Here is a 27,413-nt window from a genome sequence, read left to right on the forward strand (position 1 = left end):
CATGCTAACTTCTTTATCTGGTGGACAAGTATGATGAATAATGTAAATAGCAGTGCAATGGAATGATACCCTGAAATAGGGTCTTTTCTCTCAGCCGTGATGCAGTTTGTCTGTAGAGAGGTGACTGATGAGCAGTGGCATGGGATGGAGGGAATAAGTTTGTATGTGCGTTTTAGGTGTGTGTTCTTGCACAGAGCTATAAGAGAAGTTATTCTTAAAAAGGCAGATTTGATTTCAGAAGCTGTAGCGGTGCAGATCAACAGCTTATCTTTGAAAACAAAATCTCAGTTCTCAGTATTATCTCTAAAAAGTCCCATTTTGTTTGAGATATGGTACCTGAAAATATTCAGTGACCGATATACCTTGGCTCCAGTGAATTTTGGTTTGGTCTCTGTGTGGTAGAGCAGCATAAATGTTCATGGCCAGATGCGCTGAAAGCAGAGGTTATCCTGTATAGAAATGTCTGCTGGTGCTGGAAATTTCCGGAGGAGTTGGTCTCCTTATAATATTTCTAGCTCTTCAGGTTAGAAGGGAGAGGCTGCTGAAATGAGGTATAGCAGATTTCTATCTCTTCCTGGCATGATTTTGGCTTTGTACGTAAAGAGAGGTGTAGGAGAGAAGCACAAGTGCATGTGACTGATTGGCAAGAACAGATAGTAAGAGGGGGAAGGGGACGGGGTCTCTTTCAATCTGGTCTGTCCTTGGGTTTTTGCAGCCTCGCTGCTGTTGCTGATGCCACAGCCTTTTTCAGCTGTAGGCCTGCCAGATCCGCCTCGCCGCCTGGGGCTGGGACGCACCATCCCTGCCTGAAACTCCAATTACACACTGCAGCACCTCAGAGCGAGTCTGTAATCAGTATGCAAATGCCTTGCACTGCACACGGCTGCTGAGGAGAGGAAGGGCAGCCACGATGCTGGCAAATGTTTTTGGGATCGTTTCTGAGGCATCCCATGTCATATTAACAAAGGCACTAGTTAAGCATATGGTGAGACCCTAGAGTGGTTCTGCATTGTTTCCCTTCCTGTACTGCCTTTCGCTTCAGGACCCGAAACCAGCTGTGGTAAACTGCTCAAGGCAGATCATCGGCTAAATAGGATTATGGTGGCTAGGCATGAAGCGTTTCCTGCAGGGGGATGTGAGAGAAGTGAGCGCGTGCGGAGGGGAAACCCAAGCATACAGCAGAGGGCAAGACACAAAGGGGGAAATAAATCCTGCAGGAGGGGAAGGGCCGGCTGAGCTTCCATCCTTCCCCCCACAGGCTTGGAGGCTGTGAGGTGGGGAGGCTGCGACCCAACTGCGGGGTGCTGGGAGGGATGGGGCTGCACGGCCATGTCAGGCCCGGGGAGCCGCACCTGCAGCGGCCCCTCAGCCGTCAGCAGCGCTAATGAGCGCGGCAGCCCCGGCGCCGGGGGCCAGATGGAGGCACAAAGAGGGCTGGCGAGGCGCTTGGAAAATCATCTTTCCCTCATCTTCCTGCCCCAGCCGCCCCTCTATCCTCATCTTATTAGTTTATGTAGCAAATACACGCAGAGCGAAGCGGTGTTAACGTGAAGCAAGAGGTTGTATTAAATCTCCTGGTGGTAATGCTTATCTCAAACGCGGGGCCGATGTGACATGTTCACAATTGCTACAAAAGATGAAGAATGTTCTCATAAAAAGACAGACAAGCATGGAGACAATGGGCTGGCTCGGCTCGAAGTGACAAAGCAGAGCTTGCGATTCATATGCTTAAAACCATATAATGCATATTGTATTGCGATCATTTTGCTCTTTGGAAATGCTATTGCTTGACTTCCAGGAGGCCTAGATACATATTCATGTTCTGGGCAGGAACGTGTTCTCTTTTACACGTGATAAACGCAGAGGGCAGGCTGATTTCCAGTCAGCAAACGTTTGGTCTCTCCTCTGGTAATAAATGGGCTTTATTTATGCATGGATTTCTAACAAAAGTCTTCAGCACTTTGTCTGAAGCAATCTATCCAAATATCCCTGAGTGCCACGAGATGAGTATGATAAGTTGCTTGGTCACTAAGCACACTGCAGAGGTTGGGGAAACTGTTCCCTTTTCACGGGAATATAATCACAAATATAAAAATAACCACTGCACATATTTTGGCACAAAACAAGTGCAGCATTTGGTGATGGGCAAACAATTAAGCTGTGTCAGAAGAGACGGATTTAGGAAGACTTCAGTGCTGTTCAGAAATATTTTTTGAGCTTTATCACTGATGTGTCTTTTTTTCCCCTCTAGCAAGTTCTCCAAGATTAGTTGAGGGAAATTAGGAATGAATGAGCACAAGAGACCTGGGAAGCAAGAATCTGAAATGCCAAGGCTTAATTCTTGTTCTCATCTGTTTTCTTTGAGGGTTTGTCTGGAATGTAGCTGAGAGCTGGGTTACCTAATAGGTAGAGACAGGGAATTGTTCAAGTGTTGGAAAGGAGTAACAGCCACTTTCTCTCTTTTTCTGAACCATAATGCTTCTCCATTCTTTCTTTGTTGCTTTAATTTTTTTTTCCTGCCTCCCTTCTGTGTCCCTTAAAGGTTATTCCCAAGCTCTCAAAGGCCTTGTGTGTTTATCTCATTCACAGTGGTCCTCCTGCCTGATCAGGTTATTTCTGGAGGGGTGACAGTGGATCAGAATAAATTGCTCATTAAATTTTTAACTTGCAGTCTCTAAAATATTCTGAAAGCTTCCTATCATGTGTGTTCTAAATGGTGTAATTTCTCTTGGATTCATAACCAGCTCTGTCAAAACGTAGGCTGGGCTTTTCATTACTGATAATAACACCACCTGTCTTGAGAAATGCAAGTAAAGGTGTCAGTAAAAGTATTATACATTCCGAAATAAGCAAATATCAATACCCATAGAGAGCTTAGCTATTAACCTTTAAAAATTAATAATGCGGACTTGGTGAATTGAAGTGCACTTAGATTTAAACACAGCCTGATTTTTGTTGACCGATCACGTGTGAAATACCATAAAGCAAGCTCTTTAATTTTTAGAGTTGCCATTAAAGAGATAAATCGATCTTGAATAAACTGAAGCGACTTCACTCCTGCGTGTTGTCTCTGACGCAAATGCAGCCAATCTGCTGCATGCTGTGCTAAGGTCTTTTCAGTGCCAAGGTTATTCTGCACAGAAGCTCTTGGATACCGCTGGTGTTTGTTTGCATTGCATGGAACAGCTTGTTAGAGTGCACTCCAGCCACTGAGCAGATCCAGACTTGTCCCTGTTCTTTGGGAATCTGTATGAAGCAGAGGTTTCCTTTGTCTCTAATTACGCGGTTGAAAGGAAGGCGTTTATACCGCTAGGGACGAATTCAGTGTTCGTGAAAACAAGGACAGTGCAGCATTGGATAGCCACACAGAAATGTGAGGAGGTGTCATGCACGAACAGAGGACTTCAATTCCAACCTTAATGCTTTATATAAGTGCGGGTTTGGAGAAATTACTGGGTCAGCACAAAGAAGTATGTAGTTCCCCACAGAGAGAAAAGGGCAGGGTGGAGTTTTGGGTGTGATTCCTTTTTTTATTCCCTTTGGAGAGCTTATTAAGAGTAGAGGGGAACAGAAGAGCATGGTGAGGAGCTGCAGAATGATGTCTGGGCTGTGAAGGTGGCTAGGAGGAAGATGCGGATGGGCTCAAAACTAATCTAGTCAAGTAACACACTGTTCCTGCACTGATCTAGGCAGTGCTATTTAAGCAGCTCACGTAAAGGATGTAGTAGGAATCTCAGGTAGGCATACAACTTGTTCTAATGGTTGAAGGATGAATTAAAGCAAGCATAATAATAACCCTTAATTTGCCTTTTGTTTGTCCTTTTAGGTTGGCTCAGCAAGTCCAAAGGACCTACATGTGAGTAGACTCATTCACTGCTGTACTGTGAGAACCAAGTGTGGTGTTTAACCTCTTATGTTAACCAGTAATAAGCTAGGATTCACAATTTTACTTGTGTTGTGTTGGATGCTGAGATGCTCATTTCTATTTTCCTCCCTTGTATTTGGGAGGGATGGTTGCCCTCAGAGGAACTTCTTATGTTCCACTGTGCCTGAAGGCATCTCTGTGCATCCGCATAGCATTTAACTTCACATGACTCAAGGAAAACCAAATAGAATAAATATTTCATTAAAACACGAAAAGAAGGATATGAAGCCCGTGAAAGTTTTGAGAGGTTGCCAGAGAGGATTGGGAAGGCAGGGAGGGCAAAACTGAGGCCAAAAAAAAACCACGAAAACTTTTGTTTTCTTTAATCAAGAAAGGCGAAAATCTCATCACGGAGCACGACTGGATATATTGCATTGGATACTCAGCTTTTCATTTCCTGTGCTCAGAAAAAGTAAAACCTTTCCTGTATGCATGTTACAGAGGAATGTGATTTTGGGAGGAAGTGGGAAGCTTATTTGGCTGTCTGTATCTGTTCTAAATATATAAAAATTTGTGTAAATCTTTGTTGAACTCTGAAATGTGATCTGCTTAGTCTGAATCTTCCCCTTCTCCACAAAAAGAGAAGACAAGAACAGGGTCCGATGGGAATGGATTCACAAAGAACTATTTAAAGGTGTGGGAGGGTGATCTTACCACCTACCAAATTCTGGTTGTCACAAAGTGGGAGGGGGAGAAAAAGAGCAGATGGAGTCTTCTGAATCCTGAATTTTTAATCTGTCTAAATTTGACTCCTGGCAAGACTGGTGTAACACACGTCTAGTATGAAGGTGCCTTCAGTTCTTGGCCAGGGTTTCTAGCAGAAAATAAGCTACTTTAGGAAATAGCTCAAGCATTGGCTGGTCCAGCTAACGCGTCTTGGCTTCGCTTTTGGGCTGGAACGAGAAAGATGGAAACTGGCAGGAGTTTCACTGTAGGGGAGAGCAGGGAGAGGAGTTGTATGGCATGGTTCCTTCTTCAAGAGAAAGTTATTTGTGAGTTTAGTCCAGGTTCTGACTCATCTCTGTATCGGTGTCCCCTAATGTCTGCTGCGTGCTATGCTGAAGATACAGACTTGTCTGTCTTCAGACAAGCCACTTCCTCTTATCGGAGTCCTTCCTCTTTCTCTGCTTGACTCCATCATTTGGGAAGAATTTATTTTTTTTTCCTAGTCTCATAGGAAAGATGTTCTTTTGTTACCCTTCTATTCAGTTCTTTGCCTTATGCTTCCCCTGAAATGCTTCTCTTGCCACACACCAAGCAGGTCCTTACAACACGACAGAAGACAGTTTCCTTGCCATTACCTTGTGCCATTTGCAATTCCTTTGCTGCTTGTGTCCCTTTTGACTCCTAAATTGGTTACCTTGGTAGTTAAAGCATGGCTTTTTCCAGTTATGTTGAATGCTTTTCCTTCCTTGTTGGACCTATTCCCCTTCATCTGTGCAAGTGACAGGATTATGTCTTATGAGTTTGTACCTGTTTATCTGTGTGTGTTGATCTGCATCTAAAAAAGCATTTTCCTTTTAATGAACAAAACCTCTGGGGAGTGTTTCTCTTCCTCTGCAAGCAGGAATTCCCCTGAGGTAATTGAGTCTCTGCTTTTGCAAAGTGTTGTATTGGAGCTGGAGGACTGGTGAATTGTTTGTTTCCAGATGTGAAGTCTTTTAAGGGATTTGAAATATTCCCGTAGGTATGCGACTGCTTAGATGGGTTGCCAGGTGGATTGGGCTAGAGGGGGTTGTTACTGAAACTGTTAAAGAATAAACTGAGCTTTCTGGCCCAGCCTAGTGCAGTGATCCTCTTATAATGGAAGGAGGACTGGAGCTTTGGGAGTTCCTGTGCCGAGGAGACTCTCAAGAGGCAGTGGGGATGCTCACTTAGTGCTTGTATACCTTGGCCTGCCTCGTGCTGGATGGAGATGGTCGTGTGTTCCTTCTAGAGACGGACAGTGCCAGGAATGCAAGGGTGAGTGCATTTATCTGCTTGGTGTGTGGCAAGAGAAGCATTTCAGGGGAAGCATAAGGCAAAGAATTGAATAGAAGGGTAACAAAAGAACATCTTTAAATGCTGTGGGCTCAGAGGTCTATGTCTAGCCCATCATTGTAATTCAGAGGGGAAAATCTGTCCTTTTGGTGAACAGAGAGACACGTTGCTGCAGCTTCTTGAGATGTATTTTTTTTTTTCCCTTTGTGAGTGAAAGGAGAATCGTGTCTGATTTGAGAGATGTGGACTTCCTGTAGATTGGAGTGTGCAGCTCTGTTGGAGGATGTATTGAGTTCTCTGCCCAAGGTCAGGGAAGGAACGTGATAGGCCTCACATACATGGAGAGGTATAATGAGGAAGCCAGAAGCTGCTTTTGCAGCTTAGAGGAACATTTTCTGTGTTCTGAGAAAAGGACCAGCATGGTGTATGAGTTTCACGCAGGACACACCCTTATGCATCCATAAATCTGTGCATCAGAAAGAATAAAATAGTTTTGTGATCTTACCAGTGTTGCTGTTCAGGCAACTTTGCAGTCTGGGAAATGTCAGCTGCTGAGAAGTGTTTCTGCTTTAGGTAGCTCTATTTCCTTCAAAATATTCTAGTCCTCTCTGGAGCCTCTCTGAGCCTAGAAATGGACTACAAACAGATTGAGATTTGTAGGAAGATGGCAGAGTAGACTGAAGGTGAGTGAAGCAGAAGATCCTCAGAAGGAGAGGAGGGGGACAGGGAGTTCAGGAAAGCAGGAAGGTGAAGGCTTCCACAGGTGGAGTTGTGAAAAGATCCTGGTGGTTTAAAAAGCCAATTAGTGGCTTGGTGATTAAGTAGTGTAAGTCCTGAAAGAAGGTGGTGTTTTAATTTTAGTTATGCAAGCTGATTAGAGTGGTTGAGAATAGTACAGCCTTGAGAGGGAGAACTGTAGTAGAAATATATACTTTTTTTTTAATGGTTAGGTAAGTGTCTTAATGCAGGAGTATACAGGGATATGCCTTTAATGCATTAGGCTTTTGAGGCTTTTTTGTATGCAGCAGCACTGACTGACTAATGAGACTGTGGCAGAGTTTAAGAACTCAGGGTTACGAAGCATGTGTGCCCTCCAGGGACCAAAGCTCTGAGGCTGGAGCCTCCTCCAGGCAGGAGCAGAGCAGGATGATGATGGGGGTTACTGGAGCCCTGGCTGTCTGCCCACAAGGGCTCTGACCTCTGTGTAAAACAAAAGACAAAGAGGAATTTCAGGTGGAAGTTGCTGCCGTGTTCAGAGAAATGTCTATGACTTTCTGAGGAAGTTCTGCTTTTCTTAGTTTGTCTGCAGTTTTATAGCTAAAAGCAGCTTTGCTCCTCTCCCCCATCCTGCAGTTGTCTGCTACACCCGCTGTAGAGGAATCTTTACTGTAAACAAGTTAAACCTATTAAAGCTGCTGGACCCTGGATCCCTGTCAACACCAAGTACTGTTCCCTGCTGATGGCAGTGCTCTCCGAGCAGGGTCTGTGTCACTGTGTGCGTGGAACGAAGTGAGTGTCAGAGCGGGGTGTGGGGCTTCTGGTGCTTGCTGTGTGTCTGTTCTGGACCACCAGCATCATCAGGGAGCCTGGCCAGGGGACTTACCTGATGCTGCAGAGGTCTTTTGGAAAGTAACTCTGTGTCGTACCAAAATCAGAGCTGTTGATTTATCCTTGCTGGGAGGAAAGTATGCCTTTCATCTTGTTTAATCTGGCCCCTTTCACTCCTACCATCATAGTGGCCAAACTTGAAACTCAGACTCCTGGGGATGTGCCTGCTATGTAACCTGTCTCCAGTAGTTCACCTTTTCTCCCCAACTTACTTGTTTATTAAAAAGGACTGGTACTGTCAGAGTTGTGCTGAGCCATGTGTTGTGCTGCAGAGTGTCTTTGCTTCTCTTCAGTACAAGCAAAGGACCATATCCTTGAGGTTTTGTGTTACTATAATGATGGCCCTTCCAATATGTCACTGGTTTTAGTTTCCCTACCAAAAGTAACCTTGGGGGATACTCCTCTAGGACAACCTTCTGGTTTTGTTGTAAACACTTTCTTGGATGTAATTGGCTTACAAGATACAAAAGATAGAGGTTTTATCATTTGGGTGCTTAGATTCAGCTGCTATTTTCTCTAAAGGGAGGAAATTATTAATTTTTAATACAAAAGCTGAAAAATCTTAACATAGTCACAGGCTGCCATGAGCTTGCCTTTGAGTGCAATTCTTGGTGAAACCCATGAAGATGCAGTGTTTGTTTTTACTATTGTATTTTTAGTCCTCAATTTTGCCTTCCCAACAAGCTAGTTTTGCTGTAAATGTTATTGACAGCCCAAAGTAGAAATTAATATTGCTGTGATGTAGATGTCCTTGAGCTAACATAATTTTAACCTTCAGACCTTCCCACTTTCAGTCTCTTTATTTGCATTTATTTCTCAAACTCGAATGTCATCCTTAGGTTGACAGTTTCAGCTCTGATAGTGCTGTGCTGGAAGAGGTTAGTCCCTGTGAGAAGGTTTGTCTCCTCTAAGCACCTCGGAGAACTGATGGTGTTGGCATTTGTCTCTAACTCAGGAGACTCCTCAGGGCTGCAGCACCTCTTCAGAGCACTGATTATTTTATACATGTATATTTTTTCCTGTCAGCGTTGCCTCGGTCTGGCTTGGTTCCACTTTAACTACCTCTTTCCAGTGCTGGTCATGTGCTGATGCCGTGAAGACTGGTGTGCTGGAGCAGGCAGCAGTGTGACTGCATGGAGGGAAGGGGAGGTTGCAGCCTGCCTCCCACTGCACTGAGCATCCCTGATTCTTGCCATCAGCAGAACCGGGAGAGCCTGGCAGAGGCTGCTAATTAGGGGTGTTGTGGGGAGGTTCATTCTCCGGCTACGATCAAGATGAGCAAAGGCTTAACTATTTTACTGCATACCTCTGGCCACCTGCCACTTGTCTGAGGCAGGTCAGGAGTATTTCATGGTTGGCTGCATCAGGCACTGCGGAGCAATTTGAGAGGATGAAAATCGATGTCTGTTCTCCATCCTCTGACAGCAGGGAAGCATCTATCACTAAGTCTGTTTCCATCCGCTGAACTCTTAACTTAATTAGCAGCTTTAAATGGAGGAAATCTCTCTCCTGTCTTCGGTTGGTTAGTTAGCACCAAGGGAGGGTGCCTGCAGAATTAAAGCTTTTGTGTTTTTTTTTTTTTCTTTTTTAAATGATTTGGGTTTGGTGGCAGCATTTCAAAGCTGCTTGACAGTGTGCACCCTGCACAAATTAAACCGAACACGTTTCCCAGAGGGGTCTGTCACCTTTCTCTTCCTGTGGCAGTAGAGAAGAGATAGTAAGTTGTAGGGAACTTTTTTTCTTTCACAAATCCTGTAGCATTTAAAAACAACCATTACATGAAGCTAGTATCCTGTAGTGATCCCCTGACTGGTATCAGAGTCGATAAATTGAAAACGAGACTAAAAAGCCCTGCAGTAACCACCTGTCAGTCGCTACATATGATGTGACAGCAGGATCAAACTTGTGGAGCCCAGTCTGGCCTCTGATCTCCTCAGAGCAACTAATTCCAGTTACTTTTCCAGAAAAGTTGACAGCTCTCTATCCCTTTGGAGAAGCTTTCTCCATGGGTGGGCTTCTTCCCTGAGGCTGAGCTGGTTCCTGAGGTGCAAGGATAGGTGTATTTATGATGATAATGTTTCTTCAAGCCGTGCTTCTCTCTACAGGTACCTGTTGTACCGAGTCTAATGACCAGCTGTAATGATTCTTACTTTTGTGAAATCATTTGGTAAGGGAGCATTTGGGAACCTCTTGCCTTGCCTCTTTTTGAGCCTTCCCCGGGCTGATCTCTAGACTCGTACATGCTTTGGGAACACAATGCCCCGGTGCACCGCTGCTGCGCCCCGGACCCGCGCCCCACACGCATGAATTCATCGCGTTGATCTTTCCACTTTTCCCTGCTTGTCGGGAGGGTCGGACAGCAGCTGCAGCTCCTGTCAAGCATGATTCCAGGCAGGGAGCTCTAAGGGGGAGAGTTACAAAGGGCCCAGTTTAAATCATCTGTGTAAGGGCACAGCAGAGGCTCTGTCACCCAGGCCTCGCCACTTGTCTTCTGGTGCTATGGTTGTAATGACATTAGCATTTCAAAAAGGGGATTACCACAGCCCCCAGGTTTGAGGGGAGGGTGTTCTGGCTGTTAATTGAAAAGCTGCATTGTGGCCATCTCTGCTTTTTTATCCGCCGTGTCTGAATCCTGAAGGGTTGGTGAAGGTGGCTCGATGGTGTTAAAAGTGGATTGTTGCTGTTGTGAAGAAGCTGGTTATTTATTGGCCTAAATGTGAACTGCTAGGTGTGAAGCTGCTGTCACTGATCCCTTCTTTCTTGCTAATTCAAAGTGACTGAGAATTTCCAGGCCTCTTCTGGTACCAAAAACACTTTCTGTGCTCAGACACAAGGTTTCATGGCAGTTCCTTACACAAAATCATTGTACTTCTTAAAAGGTCTTGTTTAAAAACAAAATTCCTATATTGAAACTCACTTCTGACCCTTGCAGCTCTCCATTGCATTATCCTCACTCTGGTTCAGTATTCAGTGATCTTAGCTTTTTGTTAAGTTTACTCTCCACTTTCTGATGTTGTTTGTATTAGAAACTTGCATTAAGGCTCTGGGTACATTGAACGCCAGTGGAGAATCACCACAGTCACCATCTCCTCTCCAGTTCCATTGGATGTAGAAGTGAGGAGGCCAGGCCTAGCAGGTTGGTCATTTGTTCCCTGGGGCAAGAGAACAAAGGGAGTTGTCTTGCTCGCATACCAACAAGAAAGGCAAGAGTCCTTCATGCAACCTCTTGACCGTCTGTGGGCCCTAAAATTAGTAGCTGACCCTCAGTGTCCAAGGTGGGAGCCCCTTGGCTTGACAGTGTGAGGGTGATTGGAAAGGACATAGCAAAAAATGCTGGTGGTTGCCCAGAGCTTTGTCCTCTGCAGCATAATGGACTGTTGGTTAGCAAGACATCAGTGTGTTTTGAAAAGGCATGCTTTATTATATATATAGGTTGAAGTGTCCACAGGCCTCATCTTTGCGTGTGCCCATGAGGACTTCTCTCACCGAGGGTGTTTGCCTGGGACATGGTTCAGCAAGTGGTTTTGCCAGGCAGTGCTGGCTTGAGTCATGGCCGCCCCTTGTCTCTGGGGGCAGCAGTGTGGCGTGTGCCATGCCTCGTGTGGTGGGTGAATCATGGCTGATGCACGGGGACAAGCAGCCAGAGACCCACTGGAAGAGCTGCTCAGCTCTTCCTGAACGAGACAGCAGGCCTGGGACCTAGATAAGCTGTCCCTCAGGGCATCAAGGAGGAACAAAAGTGCAGTTTCCTTTGTAAACATAGCGTGGTAATCAGTGTGCTGAGGAAGGGAGGTATGTAACTTCCCTGTATGTAAACAGGAACTGTGCAAGGCCTTCCAGGAGCACAGTGGCTGCTGACAAGGTGTGTGTGCATGTTCTTGGGCATATTTTTAACACTACCAATCTCCAGGCCTCTTCTAATCTGTTTATTTCTGTAGAGCACAAATCTATCTATAAAGCTAAGCAAGGCTGGAGTGCGCTGAAGATGGAGCTTTCGTGTGGCCTGTGGCTCAGGTGAGCTGGACAGAAAGTGCAGGGTGGCAGAGCTGCAAGTCCCTGTGGTCACACCATCTTGTCCTCTTCTTTGTTCTGTGTCTGTAAGTGTGCCAGCACACACAGCTGTGCAAGTCTGGCTCTGTCTCATTGGGAAGTCAGTCACTGAATCACTGTGCAACCGGCTCTGGAGTGGGCTTTAGAACCTGCACTTAGACTTTGCTACCATACATCTTTACAGGGCTGTTTTGGGGATGTGTGAGTTTCTGCCTCGCCTTTCCTAAACACCTTTCATGGCAGTGATGATAGAAACAAAGAAACACTCAGAGTTACGGTGGAAGTAGGCTGGAGAAAAAGCAAAACTGCAAATCTGAATGTGTAGAAAGTAAAGAATGCAGAAACTGCAAACAGTCTGGATTCTGAGGGGCTTTTAGGTTTGGGGGGGAGGTTTTTAGGTTTATGGTGGGGAACCGTCTGTCTTTCCAATTTCAGAGCAATTATTGTTTTAAAGGCTTGCAAGAGGAAGATAAGGGCAGCAAAAATAGAATGAATAAGTGCTGGCTATAATATTTAGTGGGATAAGAGCATTTGTAATTATGGAGTAAGAGGAGGGGAAAAAAGCATGAAGGAGAAAGTAGTTTTATTTCCCTTGCTCCTGTTTGGATTAATGAATTTAATTACTTGGAAATGGCTGGTAGCAAATTTGTGGGTTTTTTCAAATGTACTTTTAACAAGACTGCGAATTTTAAAAGAAGAGGCAATTCAGTAAAAATAATTAAAGATGTTAGAACTTAACTGCTATATCCCCCATTACTACACTACATTTGTGTCTGTAGATGTTAAGAGAACTGAATTAATACGCCTCTGATGTACCAGGAGGGGAGAAACCAGGAATCAAGAAGATGCGATTCTAAATGCAGGAAAGTAACTGAGATACTGACTTTCAAATAAATCCTTATAACAAAGTTGTTCTTTCCTGTTCCCGTCAGCATAAAATAGAAATATGAGGAGGAAATGGCAGAACAGACTAATGTGATTCATTGTCACCAGCAGCAGGAGTTCATGAGGTGGGGGAAAGGGGATGGGGCAGAATGCCAGAACAGAGATCTTCGCACAATAAAACTGTCAGAAATTCCTTCTTCTTGATGGCTTGGTTAAATTTCCACTAAATTGTGTGCTTGTTTATCAACTTAAACTTTTAGTTTCTGTAAGTTGGTATGGCAGCTAAGTAAGTAACAAAGCAAAGAAAAATAGCATTACATCTTCAAGATAGGGAAGATAACTGCTGGAATGGCTATGATGTCAGATAAGTTTACCATTATACGAATCTTTCCAAGAAGCTTGTGTCTCACTGGTCGTCAGCTGGGGGAGAGGAGGTCTCAAGTCATACAAGCACTGCTGAAAATTTTGCCCAGTGTATTTAATCTGAAAGAGGGAGTTAGTATCCTGCTGCTTAGATATGCAAGCAAAGCAGTACTGAAGGAGAGCTCTATAATTCCAATAAGATTCAGTAACATGATGCAACCTCAGAGATAAATCAGATATGATTCAGTTTGGTAAAAGCATGAGATTGTTGGTAAGCAGCATTTCAGAGAAAAAACAGTTCTCACCGCAAAGGACATCCCTGGAAGAGTTGGAAGAAACGTAATGGTTTAACAGAGGGTTAGAAATGTCAATTTGCCAACTGTGATAAAGCTGTAGAAAAGGTCATAGCTGAATTAACCTAAATGTGGAAATACTGTATGATAAGAAATAGCAATGGCAGAGCAAAAAGTTTCTCAGAATACCTTCTAGACATAGGGTACTTCCCTGTTCTATTGGAAATAGGTGCTCTTGAGGGTTTTTGGGTAATTCCTCTTTGTCATGAAGATAGCTTGCTCTTACGTCTGAAAGACATCCTCTCTGTGGGTTGCTATAGTCCTGGAGGTCTCCTTGGCTGCAACAATTCTGTTTGTGCAGGTATTTGGCACTTCAGTTTTACTTCTGGGCAGGAACTCAGTTCAGCCTACTAGCTTGTGATTGCTCAAGAGGATTTCCAGGTTACGTTCCCATTGTCATAAACCTCGTTAATGAAATTTGTTTAATCCTTTTTACTGTAGAGTGCCAGGTCCCTTAATATGTCCTAATTTTGTACCTGCAGTCACATGGCTTCCTCTCAGAATGGTGCATTGTAGAAGACTACTTTTCTGGGAGCTTTTTGCAGTGTAGACTAGAAATCTGTTGCCAGTAACTGCTAGACTGGGAATAGAAGTTTTCAAGCTGTGGTCTTCAGGACATGTAAAAATAGTCCATGTAGTTCTGCCTACCACATGATGATAGCTTCTTACTTTCAAACGGCTTTAATTGTGTTAAAGTAGAACTTTAAGTGTATTTTTGTTTTCCAGTGGAAGCAATTTCTATAACTGGCAGACTTATGTGCCCCTGAGTAAGAAGGTATATGATCCTGACTGCCCTCCCAATGTGGAGTAATGCTGTTGTTCTAGCAGCCTTACTGGTGAGTTTCATTTCTCATGAGGAGTTTAAAAGGAGCAGGAAAGTATAACTTCAAAAACCACAGCTATGAAGAGAAACCATAGGTACAGATGGGTAGCTCCCTCTTCCTTGTGGAGTTGCTGCAGAATGGATGGAGTTAAGCCTGGCAGCATCACTTTTGCAGTGAAGTGTAGGGGCAGCACTTCTCTGCAGCAGAGGAACAGTTACTGTAATTTGGCTTCTGTTTACACTGTAAGCTAAAGAGTAAATATCGACTGTCTGTCTCTTCCATGCTGAGAATAAGAGTGACAGTGACAGCTTTGATGTACGATAACTAGGTTGCAGTGATTTGTATTTATGGCTTTAATTTCTGGTGCGGTGGGAACAGGGGCACGAAAGTAGATCACAGTGCTTCATGTGAGAGAGACACCTCCACCCACCTCATTAATGAAAAGAATTTCCCTTTTCCATACTGACTGGGAATAAAAATGGGGAGAAAACAAAAGGCCAGTGTCATAATCCAGGTGACCTTTCCTAGTGCTTGGGAGGCCTACGTACTCTGCATCCTTAGGGAAGATAACAAGAAAAAGAGTGTGAGGAAGAGCAGTGGGTTTGTTTTTTGAGGAACAGATGGGTTTGTTTGTCTGCCAATTCTGGAAAAAGCTTAAATAAGGATTGTCTTTCTGAGACAGAAAAGAGTAAGCAGTGTTTTAAGCTAGGAGATGTGTTGGGGGGGGAAAGAGAAGAAAAAGGAGAGAGCTCATTTGATTAAACATTCTGCTTTCTTTATCAGTTACATGGAAGAGCAGAAATTGCTCACTGCTTTCCCCATAACCTCTCGTGGCCTAGGTGATGGGACAATGAAAAAATAATTGATAAGGTGCTGTTGAGCTCCACAGATAAGATATGATTTAAAATCTGTGTTTATCTGAGACCAGGCATGAGTTTTCCATCCTGTGTAGTAGTAGCTGAGATTGAGTTGCCTCTGGAGGATGTTGTACATATGGTAATTCTCCAATTTTCCAGACATTAAATTCTGTTTCTACTTCTTGGAAAATCACCGGCACTTCTGTTGGAAGTTGACACATTATAATGGCGTTTTTAGCCACAAAATGGTCTTTTACACAATTGTAGCATCAGTTTAAGAGCTGAGAACCTATTTCAAGGTTTGTCATTGGATTACCCTTTGGGAGAATGAAAGTCCATTTATTTCTTGGTGGCACTGGGCCTTGAACGTGTATTTTAGTGACAGTAACGTCGAAATCCCTAGGTACTTAGTGTAAAGATCTAATCCAGAGGTTTTGGAAAAGGGCCTCTTGTATTTATCTCTAACATAAAATCCTCTTATGGGGTTTTAAAAGGCTCTTGCATGTTTGCAGAGCGGGAGTGTGATGTTAGCTTGAGGATGTATGGTCAGACTCCTGTTCAGTGCTCGAACCAGTGAGAAGTGACTTGGGAGGAGTGGGCGCAGAGTTTAGATTAGGCTGTTCAGTATTCCCTTAATATCCTGGGGAAAGATACAAATGATTGAGGAAATCCAGTTGGGAAGTAGATGCCTTTAATGTTTCTCTCTTCTTTCCCATACTTGAGGGCTTTTACTTTCTGTTGAGGCTGAGCTGACTGCTAGGGGTATTGTCCTCTGCCCTCAGCATTACCTGCTGGGATGCAGATTTTCTTATGAGTAGTATGCTAGATTCCAAGTGTAGCTAAAATAACCTTCTTTAAAAATCAAATAGGAAAGGCAGAGGTGGACAAGGGACAGAATAAAGGAAGGAGCTGCAGGCTGTCTAATGTGATCAGCATGTGAAATTGAATGCAACAAGAGCCTTTGGACAGTCCCTGGCTATAATTGTGTTGGCAACAGGAAGAAAGTTCAAACAATTTGTGTGCTTGGTAGGGTGTATCTGGTGAGAGAGAACTCCCGTGTGCTAAGCAAACTGTACTGGAGTGGGAAAGAAAGGAAAATTAACATAAGTCGGAAAGAAAGAGCTGTGGAATTGCTGTCCTGCCTCTTGTCCTGGTAGCCCTGTGCTACCTGCTGCAGACACGGCTCTGCTTCCTCACTAGTAGAAGACAGTAGGTTTTCTGTCATTTACCACCTAGAAGACTTCACATCCTCTTAAGGAGAAGACAGGAATCAAATAAAAACAAGAAGACCCTGGGCAAAGGAGATACTGTGTCTGTCTTTATTATCAGAAAGACTTTGCAGTATCTGCTGTTGATCTGTGGGCTTCCTAGGTGGTATATGCTCCAGACACCACGTGTTCCCAGTGAATTTGACCCAAGTGGTGCAGTCTGGGTTTGTTTGGAGGCCTCCTATTGCTGTTTACGTGGTGACCCCTGTAATGCTTAAATGTGTGTGCTGTTCTCCAAACCTGTGTTGGTGTGAAAGATGGGTTACAGAATGATATCTGGTAACATTCAGCAAATGGGCTCCTTTTTTTCTCCTCTGGAGCTCTGCTTTACTCTCTAGATGCAAACATCAAAATAACCTCCTTTCCTGCTAGCTTCTCCAGTAGTCCCCAAGGGTATCCATACTGCTTATTTAGATGTTCTCAAGGAATCTGCATACACAGCTGGAGAGTTCCCAAGCGTCTCTCTCTGGGGGACCATCGTTTCTGCTATTTTTAGCGTCTTTTCTTTGGGCCTTCCTTTCTGTGAGAAACCTCCCTGACTGGCAAGAGGCTGAGCCGTACTTTTAAGCTTCCCGTGTAGCTTTGAGAAACGCTTTTGCTCCACTGCCAAGAAACCTGTAAGCAATGTGTGGGCATTTTCACCCAGCCTCCTGATGGGCTGAGCTCTGCAGAGCAGCTGAAGAGGCAACGTGGTGTAGCCTGGCATCGGTACCACACCGTGGAGGCGGTCGGTGTAGGGGCGCTGGCTGTGTGCTGCTTGCATGTGCTGTTTCTGGGGACTGCATCAGTGTCACTGATGAATGATAAGCTCTATCTGGCCACAAAGCTTGGTGGTTTATGGGCTGTCTACCAAAATATAATGCAGAGGATGTTATGGGGGAAATTTCAACATCTGCCTCAGGGAAAAAGAAAAAAAAAAAGCTTTAATTTGTGAATCATCTGTTTGAAGAGGGAGGATAGACTGCAATTCAGGGAATTAGTGGAGTGTGATCTCTTTAGGATGGGACATGGAAGTAAGGCTGAAAGGCAGTCTAGGAATGGCAGTGGGCATGTTGCGTTAGCATGGGAAGTGGTTTGACAGCGTTGCTGGGGGGAGGGAGCTTAAACTTCTTAGACCATTTGAGGTGGTATTAGATGGGATCTCTGATACTGGTGGAGAACTGGGATTTGGATACTTGCTTCCTATATGATGACCTGGGAGGCAGCTCTGGGTCCAGCTGTGTTTGTCTGAAGGCTCCCCTGGGTGTTCTCGGCTTTCCTCCAAGGTCCGGCCCCAGCTCTGCAGAAGCTGGGAACGCTTCCGGATTTTTCCCATTTTGTGCTCAGTGCAGGACTTCCTCTGGCATTCAAGCATGCTGCAACAGCTTCCTCTGCTGTATGCTTCCCCGGGGAACATCTGAAACGCTCTTTTTATATGTGAGGAACTTCTTGGAACTACTTTGTTCTTGCATGGCTTGGAAAAGATTGTTTTTTTTAGCTGAACTTCTGCTGTCTTGATTGCTCTTGTTCAATCTTTCTCTTTCAAGGTCTGTTAACTATATGTTGCACTGAGAAATACTCTTGCTGTTTTTCTAAGAACTGTTCTGATATGACTGATGCTGTATAGATAAGACGTAGATGAGTGAAGCCACCGGAGAGAGCTGAGCAAAATGTGCCTGAAGTACTCGATAAAAACTTAACGAAATGTTGCAAGTAACGTAAAACCACAAACACATCCCCCTCCAAACAAAAACCAAACAAACAGAAACCCAACCAACAAGCATCAACAGAAGACAGCTGGTAGAAAAGGAGCCATGTTGAGTAAAAACCAGATGGTAACGCTGCAAGACAGTAATGCAGCATATGCGTCCATGTGTTAGTTCTGTTTATTGCAATAAAGGCTGGAATAAATTCCTGGCCAGAGAGACCTGTGCGAAAGAACTACTGAACTGTGAAATCCTACATCTGGCTTGGCTTTCCTCATACAGAAAGAGAAGACCTGAATGTTATAGCAGTCAGATTAATCATAGAGTCACAGAATGATTTGAGTTGGAAGGGACCTTAAAGATCATGTAGTTCAAACCCCCTGCCATGGGCAGGGACACCTCCCACTGGATTAAATTGCTCAGGGCCTCATCTAACCTGGTCTTGAACACCTCCAGGGATGGGGGCATCCACAATGTCTCTGGGCAGCCTGTGCCAGTGCCTCACCACCCTCCGAGTGCAGAATTTCCTCCTAACCTCTAATCTAAATCTCCCTTCGTTTAGTTTAAAACCATTCCCCCTTGTCCTGCTATTTTCTGATTGAACAAAGAGTCGCTCTCCAATTTGTAACTCTTTGTAATTTAAGTTAATTACATTGGTGACAAGAACCCTTAAATCATCACATGGGCCTCTTTAGACTATCAGAAGTGATACATTTGCAAAGGTGGACAGAAGAGCTCTGTGAAGAGGCGAGCCAAGGCACAGAGACACAACCTCAGGTTACCTAGCAGTGGGCTGTGTTCCCTGTGCCTTAGCTCCAGTCACTGAGCTCTGCAGTGTCTCCCTCTTGAAAATTTCAGCCCGTACTGTGGGGAAGCATTGCCTCTAAATCAGCAGAGGGATGTGTTTTGGCTGGCCTTGAGGCAGGAGGTAGGAGCTGGAGTTTTGTGTCTCTGAGATGCTTGAGCATCTGTCAGGCCAGCTGTGTTCCAGCAGTGCCAGGGAAGGAGCAAAAGCAACCCAATAATAAAGCATTATGAAAGGGCTTGATTTCTCTTCTTAAGCTTTAACTTGGTATTTTATTTTCTACAGAACAAGGATGTTTCTTTGTGCGTGACCAGGGAATACAGATAAGGAGGAAAGAGCATCTATATCCTTGTATTTTTTGGTTCAAAACCAAAGTGCAGAGAGGTAGGACTTAATTGCAGCAGTCCTTGAGATCTGTTCCCTCTTCTGAGGATTTTGTTTTGAAAATAGTTATACTGTGGGGTTTTTGGTTATGTCTTACAGTCTCTCTGAGGCAATTGGAAGGAATGGCATTTCTTCTCTTGCATTTTTGTTAGACATCTAGGGCTACAATAGGTCCCATTTCAGCAGTCACCACTCTAACCTTATGTGCTTTTTCAGCTGGATATTTTGACTTTCCTGTGCATCGATTCCAGTGGCTACAGTGAATATATCAAAGGGCAAGTAGTATTTCAAAGGATGGGAATTTTTTACATATCTTTTCTGAACACCTTTTTTTGCCAGCTGTGAAAGGAGCTTGGTTTTGAACAGCTTCTCAACCCTGTCTTGTTTCAGTTCAGGTTTGTTTACCCTGTGGGTGTTTGTAATGAGGAGCTAGAAAGACAGAAAGGAAGGTTTTGTTTGCTACCAGATATATTTTTGACAATTTCCTAAAACGTTTTGTTAGACAATTTGCTAATTCACATCCATTGAGTTGCTTAGAGCTGTTGGTAGGTACTGGGAAAATGGAGCTATAAAACAAACACTTTGAAGCTATTACATCTGTATAATGAGACAGTCTTCTCAAAAGAGATGGCTGAAAATATGAATTCTTTTATACTCTGCCTCTGTAAGGGTTACACTAAGTTGCCATTTACTTTTTGATGTGCCTGTTGATCCCAAGCAGAATCCACGTGGGTGGAGCGTGTGGGACTTGGCCTGTTCTGCCAGAACTGATGGTGTCTGCTGTGACTGGTAAATCACAGCACCAGCAGCAGCCCACCAGACCTTGATGCCTTTTGCTAGTCACTCTTAAGTCACGAAGCAAGCTTGCTGATAGCTTCATGGCTTTATCTTCCTTCTTCCCAAAAAATACTCTCCAGCTGCTTGCAGTGCTAGTAAATAGAGTTGCCCAGACACAGAGTTGTTAAGTTTCAGAGCAGGTTATGCAGGGACTGACACTACCTTTCCTACCATCGCCTTGTGAGCTCTTAAGTTGCCCAATTTTTAAAACGTTGGGCAATTTAGAAAGGTGTGTCATAGCTAGCTCTTGTCAAGAGAAGAAATTTTTCTTCATTCTGTGTGCCTTAGAGCTGTTGAGTTACACCATCATGGTCCAGCGTGAGTCTCAGCTGAACAGTGCAAGAAAATCAAGCTGGAAATGGTTCACTGTGAAGCATGGCTGGGGTGCTCGAGGACATTGTGGTCTCTGGGAAAGATAGGTTTGCCTTTTGGCGTGCTTCAGTCACTGCAGTCTGAGCTGCCTCCAGCTTTGAACATGACCTGGGAAGTGTCCTGGTGGGGCTATTTTTGTTTTCCTGCCAGGCTGCAGAGAAGTCGCTTGTGCTATTGAGCTCCTGTAAAGGCTGTAGAAAATATGACCTAATATTTACAGCTAACCTAACCACATCTAGATTGAAAATATGAAGTGTGCTTAAGAGAGGCTTTCCAGCCAGACAGGACTAATAACTCTTTACAGTTCTGCCCAGTGGTAAATGATTTGAGTGCCTGTTCTGACAAGTCCCATGACAGAGATGAGTCATTCTTGGAGGATAAACAAATCTGCCCAGATATTAGATTCTGATATGCTCAAGAGAGCCAAAGGTCAGAAGAGAGATGGCGTGGCAGGATGAAAAAATATTCTCCAGTGATGAATATTCTTCACTGAAATATCAGCTTGGAGTTTCAGGGTTGTTCTTCTTACCCACCTTTTCCTAGCAAACCTGCCTTAGACCTATTGTAGAGAGAAACTTCGGTAACCTGGGGCTTTGGGCTTTCCGGTTAGGTTTCTGTGCAGATGGAAGCAGAACAACGCTTAGCACAGAGCAGTCTCCTATGTGCATGCCACTACTAGATCTGCCTTGGCCAAACTTCCAAATTAGTACTTTTTGAATAGGCTGAGTCAGAGGCGACAGCTGCTCCTGCTGAAAGGATGAAAAATGAATCAGCTGCAGAAGGCTTAGTAGTGAACGGAGGATGCCTACCAGGACGGAGCTTCGCAGTGACTTGGCTAGCTTGGGATCTTTCCATACGTGCATAGGAGGACAGGGCTTCTTTCTGAACTCTAAAATTCTTGGTTCAGAACCCCTCTGAGGCTAGGACAACCTTTGAGCAGATTGTAGAGTCTGAAGTGTCCAGTCCCAGTATGAACCACAGCAGAACTGGGGTTAGAAGGTAGGCACGAACTGGGCTGCTGGCTGAGGAGGAGCCGGGTGCTGTGTGTTGTAGGGTAGCTGTGACTTCCAGAGCTCCACCTGGCAGTGAAAGGGGAGCAGAGGAGTCCTGCAGCTGCCAGTGTTACCATCCAGGTGATGTGTGTCATCTGGGGCTCCAGGGGCCATGCTGGAGCCCACAAGGGGGATGTATGTGGGGAAATTGCCATAGCTTATAATGCTTTATTAGCAAAAGGAACCTGTTTACTGTAGTGGACTAAAGGAAGGGAAGGGCGCTGTTTTGTAGTCACATGGAAATATGCAAGCAAATCATGCATCCTGTGGCACTGCTAAATTGCAGGTCTCTTGTCACCTGTTGTTAGATGAGTTTTGCTCTGCCCTATTCTGAAGGTATGTTCCCTTCAAAGGACTGTCCTCACCTAGAGTCAGTAAAGGGATTTATTTCAATCAGATCAGTCAGCGCAAGTCAGTCATCTCTGTCCTCCCAAAATCTGGTGCCCTAAGTCAGCATGCACACCTGGTAGCTGTGTTTTTTTTCTAGGTTATCTCCTCATTGTTTTGCTGAAGAGGTAGATGGTTTTTCAGAGCCGATAGTGTTTATCAGACCTTTATCCTAAAAGAAACAAAAAACCACTGTTGGGGTATTGCTGTGCCCAAATTGCAGACTCACCTAGGAACAGCCAAAGAAACAGCAGGGTAAATGTGCAGGTCACCCCTGAATTAAGACCAATTTTTAGGTTTGTAGGTTTCTGGAAAGCGGTGAGCAGAGACTAGATGAGAAATCAAAGCTGTGTGAAGAGCTAAGCTGAAGTTTAAAATTAGCACCAGTAATCGAGGACAGTGGATGTTACATGAGTTCAAATGCCGTGCTAATGCCTTTCCTACTAGTCTGCCTCTATGCAGTAGGTCCCGCTAGTTCCTGCGTAGCTGCCTGTTCCTTTTTTGAAAATACATCAAACTATTTTGACAATTCTGTTCTCTTTTAAAATAATCTCTTTGTTGTTGCAATGCAAAACAAGATCTAGAATTGGGTGAGTTGCGAGTGAGAGGGCAGAAGGCCCCTGCTGAGTGTTAACTGCCCCTGCCCAGTGTGGTGAGCACTTTTGGGCTTGTTACATTTCTTAGGAATTTGAAACTGAAGCCAGCATCACTTTATTTGACTAAGAGAGTCCTCCTAACATCTGAAAGGGAGGAAACAAAAAATAAAAGGCTGGGTGCTGCCATTTGGGTGTGAGGGTTTGGGTTTCAAGAGCAGAATCCTGCACTCTGCAGATCATATAAAGTTGTTGTAGCACTTGGCAATTTCCTTCTTCTAACACGTGGCAGTGATGGCAGGGTGGCTGGAAGAAGGCATGGGGAGGCCAGAAGCAGCCTGGGAAAATAAAATGAAATAGATGCCCCTTGGAAATCTCCGTTGTGCCCATGGGGGAGAGCAGGTTTCTGTGTTACACCGACTGTCCTGGAGCCACTGTACTGCTCACCCCACTGCAGCTCAGGTGCAAGCTGTTTTAAACTGTCCCAGCAGTGCTGGGTGCTGTGAGGTGCTGCTCTGGGGCTGTGCTGGACCAGGGCAGGCATCCCTAATGGCGATTATAATTTTTGTAAAACAATAAGATTGCTTTATCATAAGATCTTTAAAGCTCTTCTGCAGTTTTCCCTGTTTGTTTTCCTCCTCCTAAATAGTGTTTCCAGAGATGGGTTTTTCAATCTCAGCTTTGTTTAAAAGCATCAGGGTTTTATTCTACAGTTCGGAGTTATCCTGAGGTCCGAAATACCCAGTCCAGATGAGAGCCCTGCTGTTGTGGTGGGCTCTAGGCAAGCATAACACGAAGCCAGCTCTGAACAACTTGGCAGTGTTTGTCTTGGAGCCCGTCAGGCTGAGTCATACGGGAACGTGTCTGAGGGGAGCTCATTACAGGTGGGCCTATTATGGGGGAAACAATGCCATTTTCACAGCGAGCAGTACGCTTCCAGAGAGGCAGATGCAGTCTGGTGTGCTGCTGGAGTGCAGGTGGGCTTTGGTTGCTGCTTTTCACTGCAGACATCTTCCCTCTGCATATCTGGCTCTTCTGGTAGCCCTGGGTCTTGTCTTGTTTTTCCCTGCGCAGCGTGGGGTCAGTGAAGTCTGTACCTTTGCTTTGGAGGGAGAATGGAATTTGAAAAAGAGAAAACAGCTCATTTTTTCTACTAGAATTTTAACGAGGGATTTGTATAACCAAGCAGTGCTTTCTGAGGTGCAAACATTAAAAAAAAACACAAAACGCTGCACTTTATGTTGAGACAGTCTGTAGCACTCTAGGAGCACCAGTGGCAGCTTCACGTAGCCCAAACATTTTGACTCTTGGAGAACATAAATAGAATTTGCATTTAAGAGCAAAATTTGATGCCAATGGTGCTCTTTTTAGGAGAGAGATAAGCCACTGGAAAAAAAAATATCATATTTATAATGGAAAGGAAGACAAGACCCATAATTAATGTGGCACTAGCAGGCTTCCTCCATGGTTGACTAATCACAGCTGAGTGTTAATAAGCACAGAGTTTTTTTAAATACTGTTGTAACATGTTAATTAAGATAATTCGGCTCCATGTGTCTCTTGAGTTACCAGATGGCGACTGCATTGGTGGAAGGCTGCAATTAGTCTTTTCTTTCTTCCTTTTTTCTCCCCCTGCCCTAAAAAAAAAAAAAAAAAAAAAGTGTGGTGGGGGGAGGCAGGGTGTTGGGGGAGAAAGGCAGCTTTGGCATGTATGGGATGGCTGCGTGAGGGGTGCCTGTTACTGTACACAGCGAAAGTGCTTGTCTAATATGTCTAATTATATAAATGCACAGCTATATGATTATATATACAAATCTCTTTGCTTTGGTTTCTACTCATTTACACGCATTACAACATGAAGAAAAATAAGCCTCCTCTTCAGAATGTGCCCTTGCGAGGGAGACTGTAATTTCCCAGTGAAGGTTCCCGTCCCCCTCGGTTTGATATTCTGCCTCTGACTTGAGGCTAAGCAGCATCTGGAGCCAGCAAAGACAGAGAGCTTATTTTTCAGTGGACTGACTTTGGCCTCTGCTCAATACGCCGAGCCCAAAAGAGGGTTATGTTTTGCAGTGTGTTTTTAGGAAGGCTTAAAATATTTTAGGGGCAGGGTCGACTAGAAGTGTGCGCGCTCACAATAGAGGCCTTTTATTGACTTCTGCCTCCTGTAAGTAAAATATAGAGGCTCTTTAGCCTCAGCTGTTGTGACTGGGCTCCGGCAGCAGCTGCTGTCTTGGGCTTGTCCCTCTGGGAAATGACCCATCTGCTCCTGTGCTAGAGAAAGTCAGCGTGCTGGAGAGGAGAAGGTTCAAAATCTCTTGTCCTGCTTCCAGTCATCATTTCCACCCCAAAAATTACAGATGGAGAAAACGTGGGCAGCTGGTAATCGGTCTTTTAGTGTGAATGCTGTCTCCAGCTAGAAATGCAGAGGTCTCGCCTACTTCCAGCTGGCAGAGGCTAGCTTCGGTCTGGGTCCCTCTTCAGGTGGTGTATCTGCAGGTTTTTTTACTCTAATTGTTAGTTAAAATGTTAGCATGCTTGCGGGCAGTAAGGAGAAAATAAGTAACACAAAAATTTTGAGCTACCTGAAAGGGCAGCAGAGCATGCTTTGCCTCTACCTGGAAGACCCCCTGTTTGTTAGGGAGGGGACTTTCTCATGACTGCAGGAGACATTTGCATGTTGGAATATAATTTTACATGGGCTAAAACACATCCCCCAATTGCTGGGAAAGGGTAACATCTCAAATACAATTCCCAGGGTGAAACCACAGAGCAGGTCGCTGCTGTGCTTCTCAGACAGACAGACAAGAGAAACCCCGATCTAAAGCATGAGGCTCTTCATCATGGACCTGCAGTCTCAATGACATTATCCATGGAATAGCGGATGTGCCGTTCCCTAGCCTGATATTCGTATTAATCCAAATGCTTGGACTAGGGAGAGCAGTGCAGGAGCAGAGGGGGAAGCAGCTGTGCTGAAAGCTTTTTCGTGCATCCAGGCAAACATCGCTGGTTGGAAACCCAAAGGTATTTAGCACTCAGAAATGGAGCTGTGCTCTGACAAGCTGGAGCGTGTGGGTGGAGGTACTGCTTTGGTATCTACCATCTTGTGCTTTTCCTAAAGCACATCCCCTCATCACTGCTTTCTCAACAGGAAGGAAGGTGTGGGTGAGGGAAGAGGCAGCAGCGTGATCAAAGCCTGTCTGGGTGCTTTTTCTCTGCAGGCCAGCTGCCTGGGATATGGTTTTGCTTTGGCAAAATACAATGTTTATTTGATGTTGCTAGTCTAAAAAGGGTATGAAATGATACAGGCCTGCTTCTTACTAAAATCCAACTGCTTTGGAGGCAGGGATTTTTGAAAGGGGCTTCTGCTGTTTATATGTGTGCAGGGGAAGAGAAAAACAAGGACACTGTCTGGATTTTGCACAGAAAGCAAAGCTGTCTGGTCCTTCTGCCCAGCCCTCCCATCATCTCCCTCTGCAGAAGACTCTCAGAACAAATACCAGTCCAGGTGTGTGTGTGCCTGAAGGTCCTGGTTTAAAAGGAAAAATCCTCCCCCAAAGAGGAGCTCATGGAATTGTTTTGTTCTGCAGCCACCGCCTCACGCTGCAGCAGTGCTGGCTGTGCCTTGCTGCCCCTGAGGGTGCTGCAGTAGGCTTTTGGGAGAGGGGCCTGGTAGCTGTCAGTGTGCTCTTTGAATCAAATAGGTGGTGCTGGTTTTATTCCCTATTTTCTACTCAAGGTGGTAAACCACTCATAGCCCAGGCTCTTTAGGATATAGGTTAAGTCTTCATGAGAAAAGGAGCAAACTTGGACTTTTTTCAAGTTTTTCTATTGGTGTATAATGAGTTTTAAGTCCATTGAGTGTTAAATAGTGATCCGTCCTCTAGTGAATGCAGGAAGATTTGGAACAACCACTTCCAAGGGGAAAACAAACAAACAAAAAACCCTAAGTTTAAAAACCACGCAGACTTTGTCTTGCATGAGAACTTGCACAGGGTGTTCTGCTCTGTACAAGCTGCAGCACCATGGCCTGTCTGCAGGCCCTGAGAGGCTGATGTGCTGCTGCCTTTGTTGTTGCTCAGGAAGCTGCTAAGAGAGCTGGGCAAATCTGGCTGGTTCCCCTGCTGCTCACTAAGGACAGCAGTGACACTATTACCTGGTCGGGTCACATTCATGCTTCTCTGAGTACCAGTGACAACGGCTGGGAGGATGCCCAATAAATTAAGATACCCAGGAACTGGGCTAAGGGAGGGACAAATTGTTTCCTTATTGGCTTACTGAACAGCCAGGAGATTAGCGGAGAGGTCAGGTAGTGCCCTGCTGGCAATAATTGGAACTCTGAAAAGAGACAAAACAACCAACGTCTCTCTTTCTATTAGCAAACACATCTAGAGCCCTTGCTAGCAGAGGCCTTCAGTGACTTCCTGAGGCGAAACTAATGTTCAGCGCCACTCCTGAGCAGGATCCGTGGGCAGGAGGGAATCCTCTGCTAGAATTACCAGACCCTCCGCAAGCCAAAATCAGCATTACTGCTGGTCTCTGGCTTGCACTTCTGGACCTCCATCTGGCTGCCTGCATCAGGCTGTCACGCTTCTATCGTAAAAAAGCTTTCTGTAGATAGAAAAGATGAAAAAGGAAAGCTTGTGTTGAATATAAAAAGAAGTAGCTCAGGGGCGGGGGGGGGAGCTGATGGTGCAGGCCGATTCAGGGCACTAACTTGGGAGAAACAGTGAACTTAACCGTGTTATTTTTAGTATGGTGTTAATTAAACCTGAACCCTAGGTCTGAGATGCGGAAAATGGGCAGTCTCTGCAGAAGGCTTCAACTGTAGCTGATGTTTCTGACCTCACATTTAACTGTGGCAGGACCTAGTCTGAAGAGGAATAGAAAAGGAGGATTGCCCTCGAGAGTTCCTTAGAGACTGGGGCCTTTGAAGATCCTTGCCAGAAGTTAGTAATTGCTTTTGCAGTTCCCTCTGTCTTATTGAAGGGATGCAGACACGCATATTATCCAAGCTGAAAATCCGAGGCCTACATAGCAGGGACAAGTAATTGGAAGTTGTCCCTCTTTGTGTTTATTTTGGATGCCTTTCTTGATGTGTTGTGTTTCTATAGCTAGTGGCAAGTCCGGCCTGAGAGAATCAAGATGGACAAATTTCAGAGAACCAGAGACTTGCAGAGAAGTGCTC

General features: G+C 44.8%; 1 protein-coding gene across 4 annotated transcripts in view; it reads left to right on the plus strand.

Moving 5' to 3' along the window:
* SUSD6 (sushi domain containing 6) overlaps nucleotides 1-27,413 on the plus strand; it is a 77,794-nt gene that overhangs the window by 34,242 nt on the left and 16,139 nt on the right. For 3 of the 4 annotated variants that reach the window (XM_084519494.1, XM_084519495.1, XM_084519496.1), the window contains one exon: nucleotides 3,827-3,856. The exons of the other annotated variant lie outside the window; for it this stretch is intronic. In XM_084519494.1, the coding sequence (XP_084375620.1) occupies nucleotides 3,827-3,856 (30 nt within the window). The remainder of the gene's footprint in view (nucleotides 1-3,826; nucleotides 3,857-27,413) is intronic. 4 annotated transcript variants of the gene reach the window in all.

This window comes from Aythya ferina, assembly GCF_964211825.1.
Source record: "Aythya ferina genome assembly, chromosome: 5".
Taxonomy (NCBI): Eukaryota; Metazoa; Chordata; class Aves; order Anseriformes; family Anatidae; genus Aythya; species Aythya ferina.